Source organism: Sorex araneus, chromosome 1, assembly GCF_027595985.1.
Source record: "Sorex araneus isolate mSorAra2 chromosome 1, mSorAra2.pri, whole genome shotgun sequence".
Classification (NCBI taxonomy): Eukaryota; Metazoa; Chordata; class Mammalia; order Eulipotyphla; family Soricidae; genus Sorex; species Sorex araneus.
Window position 1 is genome coordinate 437,078,700 of NC_073302.1, and position 17,108 is coordinate 437,095,807.

Here is a 17,108-nt window from a genome sequence, read left to right on the forward strand (position 1 = left end):
GTTTGATCCCCAGCATCCCATATGGTCCCCCAAGCACCGCCAGGAGTAATTCCTGAGTGCATGAGCCAGGAGTAACCCCTGAGCATCATTGAGTGTGACCCAAAAAGAAAATTAAAAAAAAATTCTTTTCCTGACTTTTGTTTCTACAGGGGTTTCTGTTGGAGGGGGTTGGTCCAGCCTCCTGAGGGTCTGTTCCAGACAGGCACCAGTTCTCCATGAGGTCAAGGCTATTACATCCCAGAAGATGTACTGCCATTGCCTTGGGCAGGGGCTTCCCTATCTGCCTGCCCTCATCAGCTTGCCTAGCTCTTTGTCCTAGCCGAGCTCCACCCCCCCACCGAAGGAGGGGCTTTACATATGATGACTGTGCCACCTCACCTATGTGTAATTGCTGTCCCTAACCTTTGAGGGTTTTGTTTTTAACAGTGGGGAGAGGGGGAGGCGATGGGGGGCAGAGTAAGACTGGAATGGGGCAGAGTGAAGCTGGATGGGCCGTGTGCGGTGTGAGTCTGCAGTGGAGATGGCGCCTGACCACCAGCCAGCCTGGCCCATTTCCTCCTTCGTTTGCCCGTCGCCATCCGCCCTCTGGGGTGGAGAGACCACCAAACGCAGTGCCGCATGCCTGCGATTTTTGAACACCCACGTGTGTCGCCTGCGTGTCCCCTCTTGAGATGTGTCCTGGGGCTCGCTCTCTCTCTCTCTGGAGAGTCCTGCCTTCTCCCTGAGAGTGTGTCACTCTCTCTCCCTTCACTCTCCCTCCTTCTCCTTCCTAAAAGCCTCCAAATTAAAATGTTTTTATTTCACTGCTCATCTGAAATTCCGTTATGTGAAAAGAACAAAGGACCTGGGAACTCTGGGTGAGGTCTAGGCCTGACTTTCCTCTCCTGCAAAGAGCAATTCCTCACTCAAGCCTGAGTCTGCGGTTCCCTGAGAAATCGGTGGTAGGGACCAACTCCCGGGCTGAGAAGACAGAGCAAGCAGATGTTAGATGTGGGTTGATGGCCACCTGGAGGGACTGGCAGGACTTGAGGTCTGAGCCCTGCAGGGATCATTGCAGACTTTATCAGTCCTAACCTTCCCAGTTGGTCCCAGAGTCGCAGAGGCGGATCAGGAGAAAGTGACCATCTCTGTCCTCCCGGCCTCACATAAGCCACCCATGGCCCACCAACTTCAAGATGGTGAAGGCTTAGAAGGAGTTTTGGCATCAAGGACTAGTTTGGCAAAGAGAAGACAAAGGTCCTGGACAGGAAGTCAGCAGTCAGAGAGCAGAGACTGGAGCCTGAGCACATGAACCCAAAGAAGGTAGAGATGAGAGACAGAAAAAGAAGAATTTGTTTTATTATTTTTAGGGGGGGCAGAGAGATAGTCCAATGGGTAGTTCATTTGCCTTGCACGCGGGCAACCCCGCTTCAGTTCCAACACCCCAGAGGATCCCCTGAGCCGGCCAGGCGTGATCCCTGAATGCAGAGCCTGGAGTAAGTCCTGACCATTGCCAGGTGTGGGCCCCAGACAAAAACAAACGAAAGTGCAAGCACTACAGCCCAGCATATGTGTGTGTGAGGTACACCAACACACAAACATCATCATAAAACAACAATGAAGGGAAGAAGGAAGGAGGGAATAAGAAAGGAAAGGGGCTGGAAAAATAGTCCAGTAGGTGGGATACTTTCATTCGGCAGACCCAGATTTGATCCCTAGCACCACTTATGGTTCCCTGAGGCCCGTCAGGAGTGATCTGGGTACAAGCCAGAAGTAAGCCTTGAGCAACGCCAGGTGTGACCCCTCCCCCAAAAAATGAGCCAATGCTATGCCCTTTCCTTTATGTGTGCATGTGTGTGTGTGTGAGTGCACGTGCATGTCCCCTGCCATTACACAAACATCATTATAAACAAAACAGCAAAGAGAAGAGGTACGAGGGAATAAAAAAGAAAAGGGGCAAAGAGTTAGTACAAGGGATAAGACGCTTACTCTTGGCAGAACCAGGCTCGATCCCTGGCAACCACATATGGTCCCCTGAGGACCATCAGGAGAGATCCCTGAGTGCAGGGTCAGGAGTAACCCTTAAGCATCACTGGGTGTGGCCCCCACCAGCAGTAAAATTTTTCGTATTTGAGTGAGTGGTGTCTCGATGAAGCCATTAAAAAAATCTACATAAGGAGCCTATAAAAACGTGCAGATGTTTTGCAGGTATGAAGCTGTGGGTTTAATTCCCTGATACATTCCTCATCCCAGTATAGGGATGGAAATTTCTAATACTTGAAGTCTAAAAAAAGAATTACAAATATTGTGCCAGTGAATTTGTGTATCTCAAGTTTATGCATATACCTATTTGTTTCCAATATATTGTGTTTACATACCTATGTGTTTCTATATGGATATAGAAACATGTTTTTATGAATATATATAAACACACAGGTATATGAATATATTAATGTTCATATATATACAAAATGTATTATTATCATGGTATCATTATGATATTAAAATGTATTAATATCATTATTATTATTACTATTGGGCTGGAGCGATAGCACAGCGGGTAGGGCGTTTGCCTTGCACGCGGCCAACCCGGGTTCGATTCCTCCGCCCCTCTCGGAGAGCTCAGCAAACTACCGAGAGTATCTCGCCTGCACAGCAGAGCCTGGCAACCTCCCTGTGGCGTATTCAATATACCAAAAACAGTAACAACAAGTCTTGCAATGGAGACGTTACTGGTGCCCGCTCAAGCAAATCGATGAGCAAGGGGATGACAGTGATACAGTGATTATTATCATGAATTAGTCATCCATGACTCTCCAAGTGATTGTGAGTTTCCCTGGTCAGGGCAGGGAGTGAAGAGGGAGGATAAAAAATCGAAGAAATCATTCTTGCCTCCAAAAAGTTCATAGCAACTTCAGTCTCTATGGGCTAGTCAGCCGGCTAGTCATTCACTGTAGTAATTATTTTTGGCCACACCTGGCTGTGCTTCAGCTTTCCACTTGGGAGAACTGCTTCACTTCTCCAGATGTTCCTTCGTTAATTCTAAGGCCCTTTGAGGTTCCTTTTACCTCCACCATTGCAGGACTTGGTGACTTTAGCAAACCTTGCAGCACTGTTGTCTGCATTTCCCCGTACTGCCAATAAGTCATCCAACCAATACATATTTATTACAGCTCCTCACAGTGTGTGGGTGTGTGGAAGACTAACCCTATTCTCCTGAGAATGAAATAAATTGTTTCGTTTTTGGCTTGGGTGTCCAGGATGTATGCACACTTGGCAGAAAAGCAGGATGTGCGCCAGTTTGGCAGAAAGACAGGATGTGTGCACGCTTGGCAGAAAAGCAGGATGTGCGCTAGTTTGGCAGAAAGACAGGATGCGTGCTCACTTGGCATAAAAACAGGACACAAGACACGGGTAGACCAATCAAAGAGCGTTTAGTTAACCATTTTTTTTTTAGCTCCTATATCAATCAATCAATTATTCGACTACTTTATCTTTGACTTCTGTATCCATCAATGGATTACTTAGCTAACTGCTTTATTTTTGGCTTGCTTGCTCGTTTAGCGTAGGGATGGATGTAAGCTCTGCCCATAAAGAGCATTGCCCCGCAATCCTGACTACTGCTCTCCTGTCCAGGGTTTGGTACAGAGAAAACAGTCGCTGATCAGCTAATAAAGAATTCCTGAGTCTTTGCCGAGTGCGTCCCGCTCCTTCCGCCTATAACAGGTGCACTCAGAGACTAAGAAACTCTTGCGAGGAGCTTCCGAGCTCCAGCACCCGCAGTTTCCGCGGTTCAGCAGGAATCTGGTTTCTAAGGTTCCCGCATCCGCCTACGACGGGCATCACGGTTGCTAGGGAAGCGAACGGGAAGTCCCAACCGGAAGTGGTTCTGGAAAATTACCTTCCCCGGAAACTTGTGTCGGAAAACACTGCCGTCTTCCTTCACTTTTTTCCCTAAACGTAACTCCAAGTGCTAGGGCCTCGCTCTAACTATCCCAGTGGAGGTCGTCACTCTCTTTCCCGCAGAACGGCGCCCCCTCTTGCCCCCCACCGGTAGCGGCAGGAGCAGGGCGGAACTAAACCGTCGAGGGCGTCGCTTCTTCCGGGAGCGCGTCTCGGGACGGACCGGCCCTGAGCGGCGTTGCCGTGGAGACGGAGCGAGCGGTGTGGATGCTGCGCCGCCGGGACGGGGCGACTCTGCTGTCTGTGTGCCCTCGCGGCTCCCAGAACCCACGCCAAGATGGTCAGTGGCTTTGAACTCTGCTGGGGCGGGCCCTGGAGATGAGAGGCAGCTGAGTCCTAGCAGGGTTAAGCGCAGAATTGTCGGCGGCGCTGGGGTCTCGACTTCGGGCCCCTTCTGGCATCCCCGCACGTGGGGTGGGTGAAAGGTGGGGAGGAGAAGCGCATCCGACGCCGCCGTTGGGTGGTCGCCCTTCTGTGGGGTCCATTGCTCCCGACCTGACCCGTGGGCGCTAGAGCTGCCCCACCTGGGCTGGGGGGTGGGGTAGGTGGGTGGGGGCCGGGGGGCGGGGATGGCGCTGCCCTTGTGGCTGTTTTCACAGATGCTCTCCAGGGCCAAGCCCGCCGTGGGCGGAGACCCCGCGCAGGGCGACAAGCGGAAGAAGAAAGGGGGCAAGATCCCCAAGCTGGAGGAGCTGCTGTCGCAGAGGGACTTCACGGGCGCGATCACCCTGCTGGAGGTGATGCCTGCGGCGCGGGGAAGGCGGGGGAGGAAGCTCGCTGCTCTGAGCAGGTGGGGGTGTCCCCTGTAGACCTGGCAAGAAACGGGTTCCTGGCTCCCTAGTGAACGGTATGCGTGATCAGAGGAGAGCAGGAAAGAAAACTACTTCTGGGGCCAGACCCCCAGCAGGTAGAGCTTTATTGCTCTGCATGCGGCTGACCTGAATTCGATTCCCAGTACCCCATATAACCCCCCCTCCAGCGCAGAGCTAGAAATATGCCCTGAGCACCTCTGGGTGTGTCCAACAAATATAATAATAATAATAATGCACAGCACTGTAGCACTGTCCTCTCGTTGTTCATTGATTGAGTGAGCACCAGTTATGTCTCCATTGTGAGACTTGTTACTGTTTTTGGCATATCGAATACGCCATGGGTAGCTTGCCAGGCTCTGCCGTGGGGGCGGGATACTCTTGGTAACTTGCCGGGCTCTCTGAGATATAATAATAACAATAATAATAATAATAATAATAATAAAAGGATACATCTTTCTCTAGGCACACTTCATTATGCCTAGTGGTGACGCCAGCATTGAATACAGTGTCAGTTCAGTTTTTTAAAATAGGCATTTTAAAAAGTGTCCATCCCTGATCTGATCGATTTATGGTGGTTTTTTCTTGGAGGAGAGGGCAAATCAAAGAAGCATTTAATTACAGTTCTTCAGGGGAGGATTGAAAGCTGATGTCCTTAGCTGGCCGGATATTCCACAGCAGTACAGCTGCAGAAAAGCCAGTTATGTTTAATTTTACTGTGTGTTATAAAATTCCGGTCGAGGGGGCTGGAGTAATAGCACAGTGGGTAGGGCATTTGCCTTGCACGAGGCTGATCCGGGTTCGATTCCCAGCATCCCATATGGTCCCCTGAGCACCGCCAGAGGTAATTCCTGAGTGCAGAGCCAGGAGTAACCCCTATGCATTGCCGGGTGTGATCCAAAAAGCAAAAAAAAAAAAAAAAAAAAAAAAATTCCGGTCGAACAGAAATTTTCCATGCCTTGTGCTTGTTGTCTAATGTATTATGTATCTTACGCAGATGTACGTTGTTGTGGCTGTAGTTCTCAACCTTTTGTTTATGGTGATGGTGGTTTGGAGCCCGGGAGAGGGAAGGAGGCGGGGGGGGGGGGGGGGAGGAGACACACAGCTGTACTCAAGGATTATTCCTGGCTCTGTGCTCTGGAGTGACCACTGGTGGTGCTCAGGGGACCATATATGATACTACCATTTGAATCTGGTGGGTGGGAAGCAAGGCAAGTGCCTCGCCTGATGTACTATCTCTCCAGCCTCAATTCTCAACTTTAAATATATTCCAGAATCACCTAGGGGAATTATTTTTGTTTTGTTTTGTTTTGTTGCTTTTTGGGTCACACCTACAGGGGTTCCTCCTGGCTCTGCACTCAGGAATTACTCCTGGCGGTGCTCAGGGGACCATATGGGATGCTGGGAATTGAACCCGGGTCAGCCGCATGCAAGGCAAACGCTCTACCCACTGTACTATCTCTCCAGCCCCTCACCTAGGGAATTATTAAAATGATTTTTTTTTGTTGCCAGGTCAGTAGTTCAGCAGATAGGGCACTTGCCTTGCGCCTGGTCATATGGTCCCCCGAGTCTGCCAGAACTGAACTCTGAGTGCAGAGCCAGGAGTAAATCCTGAGCACCAGTGGGTGTGTCCTTAAGACCAAAATAAAATAAAAATAAAATGTGTATTTCTAGCCTGCTCTAGGTACTCAATCTTATTCCTTTTTTTTTTTCTCCCCTTGGTTTTTGGGCAACACCCAGCAGTGCTCAATCATATCCTGTCTTTGTGCTCAGGAAGAGCTTCTGGCTAACTTGGGGTTCCATATGGGATGTTGGGATCAAACTCAGGCCAGCCATGTGCAAGGCAAGCTCCTTGCTGTCCTCAGACTCGGGCCCCTTCCTCTTTCCCTTAGCCCCACTGGGCTGTGCTTGGGTATACTCCCCGGGCGCTGCCCCTGGTGTACAGAGCGTCCACCCCCGCTCCTGGAGCTCTCGCCCCAGCCCCAGGTCCCTTATTTTCTGTGGGATCAGCCTGCAGTGGTGCCAGACAAGTGACAGTTTAGGCAAGTAGCCTAAGCGCTTCTGATGGAGATTGTTCCAAGGACACTGCACTTGGGGGGTCACATTGGCAGTGCTTAGGGTTTACCCTGGGTCTGTGCTCAGGGATCACTCCTGGCGGTGCTCTGAAAACCATCTGAAGTGTGGGGGATCAAACCCAGGTCGGCCACATGCCAGGCAAACACCTGCCCGCTGTACTGCCGTTCCGACTCCTTGGAGAAGCTGTGTTGTGTGGTTGCCTTGTTATAGGAGGCGGAAGGGGAACATCCTGCTTTGGCGGCAAAGCCGGTTGTGTTGACTCACATCATTTCTTCAAAGCTCAGGTTTATGCTATGTTAAACAGAAGGCTTACCGTGCCCAGGTTTTCACCTTTGTTTGTTTGTTTTTAATGGAATTTGAACGTGAAGTTCAAGCGTCATGTGGGGGAACAAGAAGAGGATACCAATTTGTGGATTGGATACTGTGCCTTTCACCTCGGTGACTACAAGAGAGCTTTAGAGGTCAGTTTAAAGTTGTCACAGAAGTGCTTAAAAATCAAACTTTGTCTGTTATTAAACTTTGCATGATGAGCACATATGCTCCTGGTAAATTTCCCACATCGTGTAAGGGAGCAAAGAGAAGAGGCATAGAGCCACCCTGTGTGCCCTCCGCTGTCCTGCCTTTGTCAGGAGAGGCAGCCGCTGGCTGTGTCTGAATGTACTGCTCCTGAGAGCTCTGTCTGGTCGCATGTATCTGTCTGGTATCCTGTTCACTCTGTAGCTTTAAGACACTTGTTTTTGTTTGTTTGTTTGTCTTTTTTTTCTTTTTTCTTTTTTCTTTTTGCTTTTCGGGTCACACCTGGCAATGCTCAGGGGCTACTCCTGGCTCTGTACTCAGGAATTACTCCTGGCGGTGCTTGGGCCAACACATGGGATGCTGGGGATCAAACCCGGGTCTGCCGTACGCAAGGCAAACGCCCTCCCCGCTGGACCAGCGCTCCAGCCCAAGATACCTGTCAGTGAGATTTACACTCCCTGTCAGCACTGGCTCCTTTGAGGGGCCACAGCCTGCGGTGCGAGGAGACCCAAGGGCGCTGAGCACTGCGGCACTGAGACCAGCCAGGCCTGCGGGCAGCTTCGAGCCACGGTGTTGGCCAGAGGCCCCTAGGCAGACAGCCCTGCCGGCGTAGGCCGGCGCGGCACTGCAGTGCTTATTTAACCGCACAGGGGAAGGAGAATTGAGGAGCTAAGGGCCTGCAGGGGTGAAGCTGCGCCATCTCAGTGAGGAGCCCTTGTCCGTCCGAGCTGCTACAGCCACTGACGAGGCCATTGCTTTTCCCTTCATTTCAGGAATACGAAAACGCTGCCAAAGATGAAAATTGCAACCCCGATGTCTGGGTGAACCTGGCCTGCACCTACTTTTTCCTGGGAATGTATAAGCAAGCAGAAGTAGCTGGATTTAAAGGTACAGTAGGCCTTTTCATGCGATGTTGGGGCCAGAGCGAGAGGAGAGAAGTAAGGCGCCTGGCCTTGCATGCAGCTGGCCTGTTTCAGATCCCCCACGGCACCTCGGGGATCACTCCCGGCAGAGCCCTGAGCACCACGGGTTGTGAACAAAAAGATACAAAACAAAAAATAGTGGCTGGAGTCCTAGCACAGTGGGTAGGGCATTTGCCTTGCACGCAGCCAACCTGGATTCGATTCCCAGCATCCCATAAGGTCCCCCAAACACCACCAAAAGTGATTTCCTGAGTGCAGAGCCAGGAGTAACCCCTGAGCATCGCTGGGTGTGACACAAAATAAAAAACAAGACCTGCTGTTCATCACTGCTATTCATTATGGGTATGTTTTGTTTTGTTTGGGGGCCACACCCAGCAGTGCTCAGGGCTTACTCTTTCTTGACTTTGTGTTCAGGGATCATTCCTAGCAGTGCTTGGGCTATCCACCTGACGTAGGCAGTGATCCCTGAGCACAGGCCCAGGGTAAACCCTAAGCACTGCCAATGTGACCCCCTCCCCAACCCAAACAAAAAGTTTCTCCAAGTGCAGTGTCCTTGGAACAATCTACATCAGAAGCGCTTAGGCTACTTGCCTAAAATGTCACTTGTCCGGCATGGATCATTCCTAGTGGTGTTCAGGGGCCTTATCGGGTGCCAGGAATCGAACCCAGGTCGGGCACCTGCCACTTGCAGCCATCACATTAGGATTTTTGCTTGTGGAAAGGATCAAGTAACAATACAGTAACAGATATGTACATATCTCTCGGAGAGCCCGGCAAGCTACCGAGAGTATCCTGCCTGCACAGCAGAGCCTGGCAAGCTACCCATGGCATATTCGATATGCCAAAAACAGTAACAATAGATCTCGTTCCCTTGACCCTGAAAAAGCCTTTAGTCTTTGGGAAAGACGAGTAAGAAGAGGTTGCTAAAATCTCAGGGCTGAGTGTAGTAGAGATGTCACTGGTGCCCGCTCGAGTAAATCAACAAACGGGATGACAGTGATACAGTGATACAGAAAGCTTCAAGACCAGTAGCGGGATGAGAGCGGGGGCCGTGCCCATGGAGGTGCCCAGGGCTGGAAGTCTGCCTTCGGGGCAAGGCGCCGACAGCACCGTGGAGGGTGGCTGCGTCTCCTCCTGCCAGAGCGCTGTGCTGCGGTGGCGGGAAGGGAGTGAGACAGGACGGGGAGGAGCAGCCAGAGTACCTCTCTGCTCCGTGCTCCCCCTGCCACTGCACGGGCGGCCGGGCAGAAACAGCAGGAGGGTGTGGGAGCTCCCTGAGGCTCCCGGCCTTTCTGCAGCGGACAGAGTGGTTGCGTTCCTTAATGAGCAATCTGGCTTCTTTGACCAGCTCCCAAGAGCCGGCTTCAGAACCGCCTTCTCTTCCACTTGGCTCACAAGGTATGTTAAGTTCTCATTTCCCGTGTTTTGGTGGCGGGGAGGGAATGGTGGTGGGGGTGGCGTTGGAGCCACACCCAGTGCTCGAGGGCTACTCTTCATTCACTGCTCAGGGATCACTTTCAGGGCTCCCCGGGAACCACAGTTTCCTGCCCTGCCTGCTCGCTCCCCTATTGCTCTCGTCCCTTGTAGCTTCCTTCTTTCCTCCCTTCCTTCCTTCCTTCCTTCCTTCCTTCCTTCCTTCCTTCCTTCCTTCCTTCCTTCCTTCCTTCCTTCCTTCCTTCCTTTCTTTCTTTCTTTCTTTCTTTCTTTCTCTCTCTCTCTTTCTTTCTTTCTTTCTTTCTTTCTTTCTTTCTTTTCTTTCTTTCTTTCTTTCTTTCTTTCTTTCTTTCTTTCTTTCTTTCTTTCTTTCTTTTTTTCTTTCTTTCTTTCTTTCCTCTCTCTCTTTCTTTTTTTTTGTTCCTCGGGCCACCTCTGGTGGCAGTACTTAGGGCTTACTCCTTGCTCTGCACTCAGAATTCACTGTTGCTGGGACTTGGGACCATGTCGGGTCCTGGGGATTCAACCCAGGTCACCGCGTGAAAGGCTGACGCCCTCGCAGCTCTGGGCCGCTGTTGGCTTCCTTCTTTCCTTGCCGCGGGCCCATGCCCAGCAGTGCTCGGGGTTACTTCTGGCTCTGTGCTCTGAGGTCATTCCTTGGTGGGGCCCAGGGGAGCATATCGGGTGCCTAGGTTCAAACCCTGGCCAGCTGCGTGCAAAGTATGCGCCCTACCCGCTGTCCTATCCCCGGGGCCCCCAGTTTTCCTCTCTCTATTGCCCAGCCCTCTCCCCCCCCCCCCCGTTGTCAGTGCGCGCACGCCTGGCCATCGTGCCGGCACAGCGCAGATGGGGTGCTGGCTGGGGTCACACGTCAGGTTGCAGTGCTCACTGAGCAGTCCTCAGGGCTGAGGCACGCAGGTCATGGTGGTGGACCTGGCCAGGGCGGGGACCCCTGTGCTTCTCCCCTGCGCTTGCCCGAGTCACCTGCCGCCCCCCTCCTGCACTTCAGTCAGAAAGCCTTCTTCCCCTTGTGGGACCTAGCAGGTTTGAGCACCTTTCTGCGGTGCTTACACAAACCAGACCGGTGTGAGCAGAGAGACTGTGGTGTCAGGGGTCACAGAAGGCAGAGCTGCCTGACCGTGCCTCTGGGGACTTGAACTCTTGACCATCGCTCCCAAGGCACGCTCTGCGCCCTGTGCGATTCTTCCTCCGGGCCCTGTTTTCTTTCTTATCTGAAGGAGAGACCAAGAAGGGGGGAGCTAAGGGGACAGAGCAGACAAACAGCTGAAGGGGAAGGTAGAGCTCTGTAATGAGAAAGGAGGGACGAGTTTAAAGCGCTTGCCTTGTATGTAGCTGGCCCACGCTCAGCCCTCAGCTCCCCATGTGGTCCCCTGAGTCCCTCCAAGAGAGATTCCTGAGTACAGAGCCAGGAGTAAGCCCTGAGCCCTGCCAGATGTTCCCCCTACAAAAACTGATCGATAGAGTGCAATCTTTTCTAACTGTAATATTCAAATGTCTTTTTTTTTTTTTTTTTACAATTTTAGTTTAATGATGAGAAGAAACTAATGAATTTTCACCAGAATCTTCAGGATATCACAGAAGATCAACTCAGTTTGGCTTCGATCCACTATATGCGATCTCACTACCAGGAAGCTATTGATATTTATAAGCGGATCCTGCTAGATAACAGGTCTGTGTTCTTATCCCGCCGAGAATGGTTTTCACTGTAGGAGGTTCTCTTGCGAATGTGGTTCCCGTATTCCAGAGCGCAGATCTGCTGGGCTGGTAAGCCAGCCAGACTGAGAGCGCCCCCTTGTCCAGAGCCGGGGTGCTTCTCCCCACCCCTTTTCACCCAAGAAATACAGTGTAGGTGAGGCCAGAAACACCTTAGATTCATAATGTCTTTTTTTTTTTTAATTTATTTTATTTTTTGCTTTTTGGGTCACACCCGGCGATGCTCAGGGGTTACTCCTGGCTCTGCACTCAGGAATTACTCCTGGCGGTGCTCGGGGGACCATATGGGATTCTGGGAATCAAACCCGGTTGGCTGCGTGCAAGGCAAATGCCCTACCCGCTGTGCTATCACTCCAGCCCCTGATATTGTGTTTGATTTTGGTTTTTTTGTTTTGTTTTGTTTTGCTTTTTGGGTCATGCCTGGCAATGCACAGGGGTTACTCTTGGCTCATGCACTCAGGAATCACCCCTGGAGGTGCTCAAGGGACCATATGGGATGTTGGGAATCCAGCCCGGGTCAGCTACGTGCAAGGCAAACGCCCTACCTGCTGTACTATTGCTCCAGCCCCTAATGTGTTTGATTTTGAATTAATTTTTGATTGTTAAATATTCAAAGAGCTTCTACTGTTGTCAGAGTTTCTGTGATACCCGTTCTGTCACTGTCTAAGAAGCTCAGGTCTAAGTCAGTGTTTCTCTACCTTCGTATCAGTATTGCTTCCTTGGTAAGTCATGACAGACTGTCTCTTTATCCATCACAGATGAACTGTACATCCATTTATCTGTGCATATATGCTTAAGCTTTCTTTACAAAATGAATACGGGTCGCTGCCCACCAACACCCCACTGAAACAATTTGTGCCCTTTTAGGGGTGGCAATACACTTGTTAAAAATGCTTAGTCAGGGGCCAGAAAGATAGTACAGTAGGAAGGGCATTTGCCTTGCACGTCGCCAACCCAAGTTTGATCTCTGATACCCTATATGGTACCCCGAGCCCTGCCAAGAGTGATCCCTTAGCACAGAGCTAGGAGTAAGCTCTGAGCACTGCCAGGTGTGACCCAAAAAACAAAACAAAACAAAACAAAAAACCATTGTCTATTAGAGGTCTAGCAGGGAAGGCACTTTACCTGTATCTGTTCAATCCAGGTTTCTTTTTTGGTTTTTGGTTTTTTTTTGGCTTTTTGGGTCATACCCAGTGCCACCCACCAACGAGATGGTCAGACTTCTTCATCAAAACCCTGAATGAATGATCTGAGTCTCTTCCTGTTCCTGGAGCAAGCAGATATCATTGGGCTACACTAGCACGTGACAGGGACAAATGGAGATGTTACTGGCGCCCACTCAAGCAAATCAAGGATCAACAGGATGACAAGTGACAAGTGACCCGGCGTTGCACCGGGGTTACTCCTGGCTCATGCACTCAGGAATTACTCCTGGTGTGCTCGGGGGACCATATGGGATGCTGGGAATTAAACCCGGGTCGGCCGCATACAAGGCAAACGCCCTACCTGCTGTGCTATCGTTCCAGCCCTGGTCAATCCAGGTTTGATCCCTGGCACCTCGTGTGGTCTCCCAACCACTGAAGGAGTGCTTCCTCAGCGCAGAGCCTGGAGTGAGACCTGAGCATAACTGTGTCCTCCCGTAAAAAAAAAAAAAATCGCAGAAAAATCACAGTCTTTGGGGTGGAGAAATAGTCCAGGGGTAAGGCACTTGCCTTGTACATGGCTGATTCCAGTCTCATCCTCATCACTACAAATGGCCCCCTGAGCACTGCTCTAGAAATGATCCCTGAGTACCGAGCCAGGACTTACCTGGCTCTGAGTCTGGGCGGTCCAGCAGCCACTCGTCTCCCGGGAAGCATGATCCGGCTATAGCAATACCAACGCTGAAGTGAGTTATGTAGAGCTTCCTGACTAGGGAGTATACAAACCATCCTGAAGAAGTAACTTTCCAACTTGGTCACTGATCTCTTGTCCTCTGCCATATCCACAAAGCTTCCCCCCGCCCCCGCTTTCCCACTTCCTTTCTCTGTGCTTTGCTTTCCCTGAGCAGCCTCTCGCGTGCCCCTCCTCAGTGGCGGTCTGCCGTCTCTGTCTCTCCTCTGTCCCCTGCTCGCCTACAGCCTCGTTGCTTCCTGGGCTTTTCTTTCCAGCAGGAAAGCCACAGGCTGAACGTTCCTTTTCCCCTCTGTCATGGTTAACCCGACTTATAGAGAAACACCGCAGCAATACAAGAAGAAACCGCTACCTTGATTCTATCTTGCCGTCTTCCTCAAAAGGCAATCATCTCTTCTTTCCACACTGTCCATTTGGGTCCTGACCGGGGCAGCGCTTCTGACGCCCTCAGCTGCTGACCTGCCCGTTTCCTCTCCCAGGGAATACCTCGCACTCAACGTCTACGTGGCTCTGTGTTACTACAAACTGGACTACTACGATGTGTCCCAGGAGGTTCTGGCTGTCTACCTGCAGCAGATCCCCGACAGCACCATCGCGCTCAACCTGAAGGCCTGCAACCATTTCCGCCTTTACAACGGCAAAGAAGCTGAGGTAGTGATGGAAGTGTGTACGGTTTTTAATTGGGGAATATTAGTCCTAACCTTTCCCCCACCAAGATTGTTGCACTTTTATTGCTCCTTGCAAAAAAAGTTAAAGTGACTTTTAGTATTTGTTTCTTCTACAAAGATGTCAGCTGGGGCGGGAGCAATAGTACAGCAGGTAGGGTGCTTGCCTTGCAGACGGTCAACCGGGGCGCGAACCCCAAAACCCCACATGGTCCCCTGTGCCCTCCAGGAGTGATCCCTGGGCAGAGTCGGGTGATCCTTGAGCACAGCTGTGTGTCACCCAGAAAGTAAAACAAAGCACATAGAAGTCAGCTGGAATTCAGACGGGGGTTGCAGTGAACCTGTAGATCAATTTGGGAATTATTGAATAGCAGCAAAATGTAAAACGATGCAACTGTTTAAGTAAAGCAAAATCGTTAGTATTGAAATAAATTTACTTAGATGTGTGGGGCGGCTGGCGTGCGGGTGGCCAGAGGGATAGCACAGTGGGTCGGCACGGATTCTATCCCCACACCCCATGTGGTCTCCTGGGCCCTGCCAGGAGTGACCTCTAAGTGCAGAGCCGGGACTAACCCATGATCACTGCTGGTTGTGGGCGCAAAACAAAATAAAACAAAAAAAGCAAGATGTGAGGGGGAAGAAAAAGAGGAATTTGCGTTCAAGAACAGGGGCTTGGGACAGCAAACTGATGCTGCGACTTTAGAAACTGCAGTGGATCCTCTGATTAACTATGGAATTACGGAGCCCAGGGGCTGGAGTGACAGCACAGCAGGAGGGCGTTTGCCTTGCACTCGGCCAACCCGGGTTCAATTCCAAGCATCTCATGTGGTCCCCCGAGCACTGCCAGGAGTAATTCCTGAGTGCAGAGCCAGGAGTGACCCCTGAGCATCACCAGGTGTGATCCAAAAAGTAAAAAAAAAAAAAAGAATTATAGAACCCAGCATTTTCACTCTGCAGGATCTGCCGAGACATGGAAATCTTTTTATAACGTTTTCCCACATTTAGAATTCTTTTTCATTTGTTTGGTTTTGAGGACATACCCGGCTGTGCTCAGGTTCTACTCCTGGCTCTGTGCCAGGGATCTCTCCCGGCAGGCTCAGGGGACCCTCTGGGATGCTGGGGATCGAACCTGGGTCAGCAAGGCAAGCGATAGTACAGCAACCTGCCGTGCTATCTCTCCAGCCCTCGTTTAGGGTTCTCTAGGAATTCTCTAACCTTTTTAATGATGCTTTAAGGTTTTGAGAGGTTATAATTTTTGTAGTTTTGTTAAATTTATTCTGAGTATCTCATTTTTCTTGACAAGATTATAAGTGTAACTGTTTCCCTGGTTTCATTTTCAGATTGCCCATTGCAAATGAATAGAAATGCTGTTGGCTTTTATATATTGATATTGTGTCCTATAGCCTTGTCTAAATTACTATATTCTTGTGGATTCCTTAAAATTTTTATATATGATTGTGCCCTCTGTGATTTGTAGGTAGTTTTACTTTTTCTTTTCAATGTGGATGTTTTCAATTCTTTTTATTTTCCCTAATACCTTAGTTAAAACCTCCAGTTAATTGCCGAACAGAAATGACAGATTTGTCTTGTTTCCGTTCTTGGCTACTGCATGCACCCTCTCACCTTGAATCACTAAGATAGCTGTGAGGCTGTATATCTTTTTAAATAAGTGAGAGCACTCATAAATTGGAGTCATATATAGGAGCCATTCCAAGAAAGAAATCCCACTGTGGGGTGACCGGCCATAACTGAACGCAGACTCTCCTCCAGGGGAGCGGGGTACGTGCAGAAGCCCGGCACTCGGGTGGTTCATCTACACTGCACGCTGGCCTGGGAGGCAAACCCCAGGGTCTGGACAGGGCAGGAGCCTCCGCAGGGTCATGCTGGCGAGCTCACAGCCTTGCTGCCCGCAGAGCTGGTGTAGGCCGTAGTGGGTCTCTCCCCCCACCCCCCACACTAACCACCCCCAGGGAGCGCTCCTGCCCCCCCTGGAGCACAGCCCTGCAGGCGGGGGCAGATAAGAAATCAAGACTGCTAACTGCCCCCTGCCAGCAGGCCGCACTCCGCAGACAAGAAAACACTTAACGGTCCCCCTGGGCCCGCTGGAGCTTCCTCAGGATGGCATCATGCCCCGGCCCGCAGCACCGTGTCCTCATGGACCCCCAGGAGTACAGGGGCGAGGACGCATGCCTTGGGCGTGCCCAGCCCAGATGCCGGGGACCCACCTGGTCCTCAAGCAGCGGGGGGTGTAGTCCCAAAGGCCCCCGGTCCTGCTGGGGTGGCCCCTGGTGCCTGGGTCAGAGAGTATGTGGAGGGGTTATGGGACTTTACTTACACGTGAACAACTCAAGTTTGATACAGGTCCCCTAAGCGACACCAGGGGTCACTCCTGAGCACAGAGCTAGGAGTAGCTCTTGAGTAAAGCCAGGTGTGGCCCAAAGCTGATCCATTAAAAAAAGTTATTTCCTTTTTCATGGGGGCGGGGTCGTATCCAGTGATGCTCAGGGGTTCCTCCCGCTGCTCTGCACTCAGGAATCGCTCCTGGTGGTGTATGGGGGACCGTATGGAAGCAAGGCTTAGGAGGCCAGTGCCACCTAAGAGCGGGTAGGGCATTTGCCTTGCACGCGGCTGACCCGGGTTTGATTCCTCCATCCCTCTTGGAGAGCCCAGCAAGCTACTGAGAGTATCTTGCCCGCACGGCAGAGCCTGGCAAGCTACCTGTGGCATATTCGTTATGCCAAAAACAGTAACAGGTCTCACAATGGCGACGTTACTGGTGCCCGCTCGAGCAAATCAAAGAGCAATGGGGTCACAGTGACAGTGGTACAGTGATGGAAACAAAGGATCAAACTGGGATTGGCCACACGCAAGGCAAGCACCCCACCCACTGTCTTAAGATTTTTCCTTTCAAATATTGGACTCCTTGTCCCTGGGAGAATTCTTGGAGCCTTGGGGTTAGCTAATTTCAAATTTCCTGCCCACTGTAAGTTACTTAACTTTGATAAGTCTCAACAATATGATCTATGAAGTGAGGATAATGATAGTCACACTGGCACTTTTCTTAAGGATCCTGAAGAACGAATGAGAAGCACACAGACCTTTTCATGTGCTGTAAG

The 17,108-nt window shown here is 50.9% G+C and overlaps 1 protein-coding gene across 1 annotated transcript in view; it reads left to right on the forward strand.

Moving 5' to 3' along the window:
- The first annotated feature begins 4,104 nt into the window (after nucleotides 1-4,104).
- IFT56 (intraflagellar transport 56) overlaps nucleotides 4,105-17,108 on the forward strand; it is a 43,726-nt gene continuing 30,722 nt past the window's right edge. The window contains exons 1-7 of the mRNA XM_004608228.2: nucleotides 4,105-4,222; nucleotides 4,542-4,679; nucleotides 7,196-7,288; nucleotides 8,117-8,231; nucleotides 9,615-9,664; nucleotides 11,245-11,390; nucleotides 13,807-13,978. Coding sequence (XP_004608285.2) covers nucleotides 4,220-4,222; nucleotides 4,542-4,679; nucleotides 7,196-7,288; nucleotides 8,117-8,231; nucleotides 9,615-9,664; nucleotides 11,245-11,390; nucleotides 13,807-13,978 — 717 coding nt within the window. The 5' untranslated portion in view covers nucleotides 4,105-4,219. The remainder of the gene's footprint in view (nucleotides 4,223-4,541; nucleotides 4,680-7,195; nucleotides 7,289-8,116; nucleotides 8,232-9,614; nucleotides 9,665-11,244; nucleotides 11,391-13,806; nucleotides 13,979-17,108) is intronic.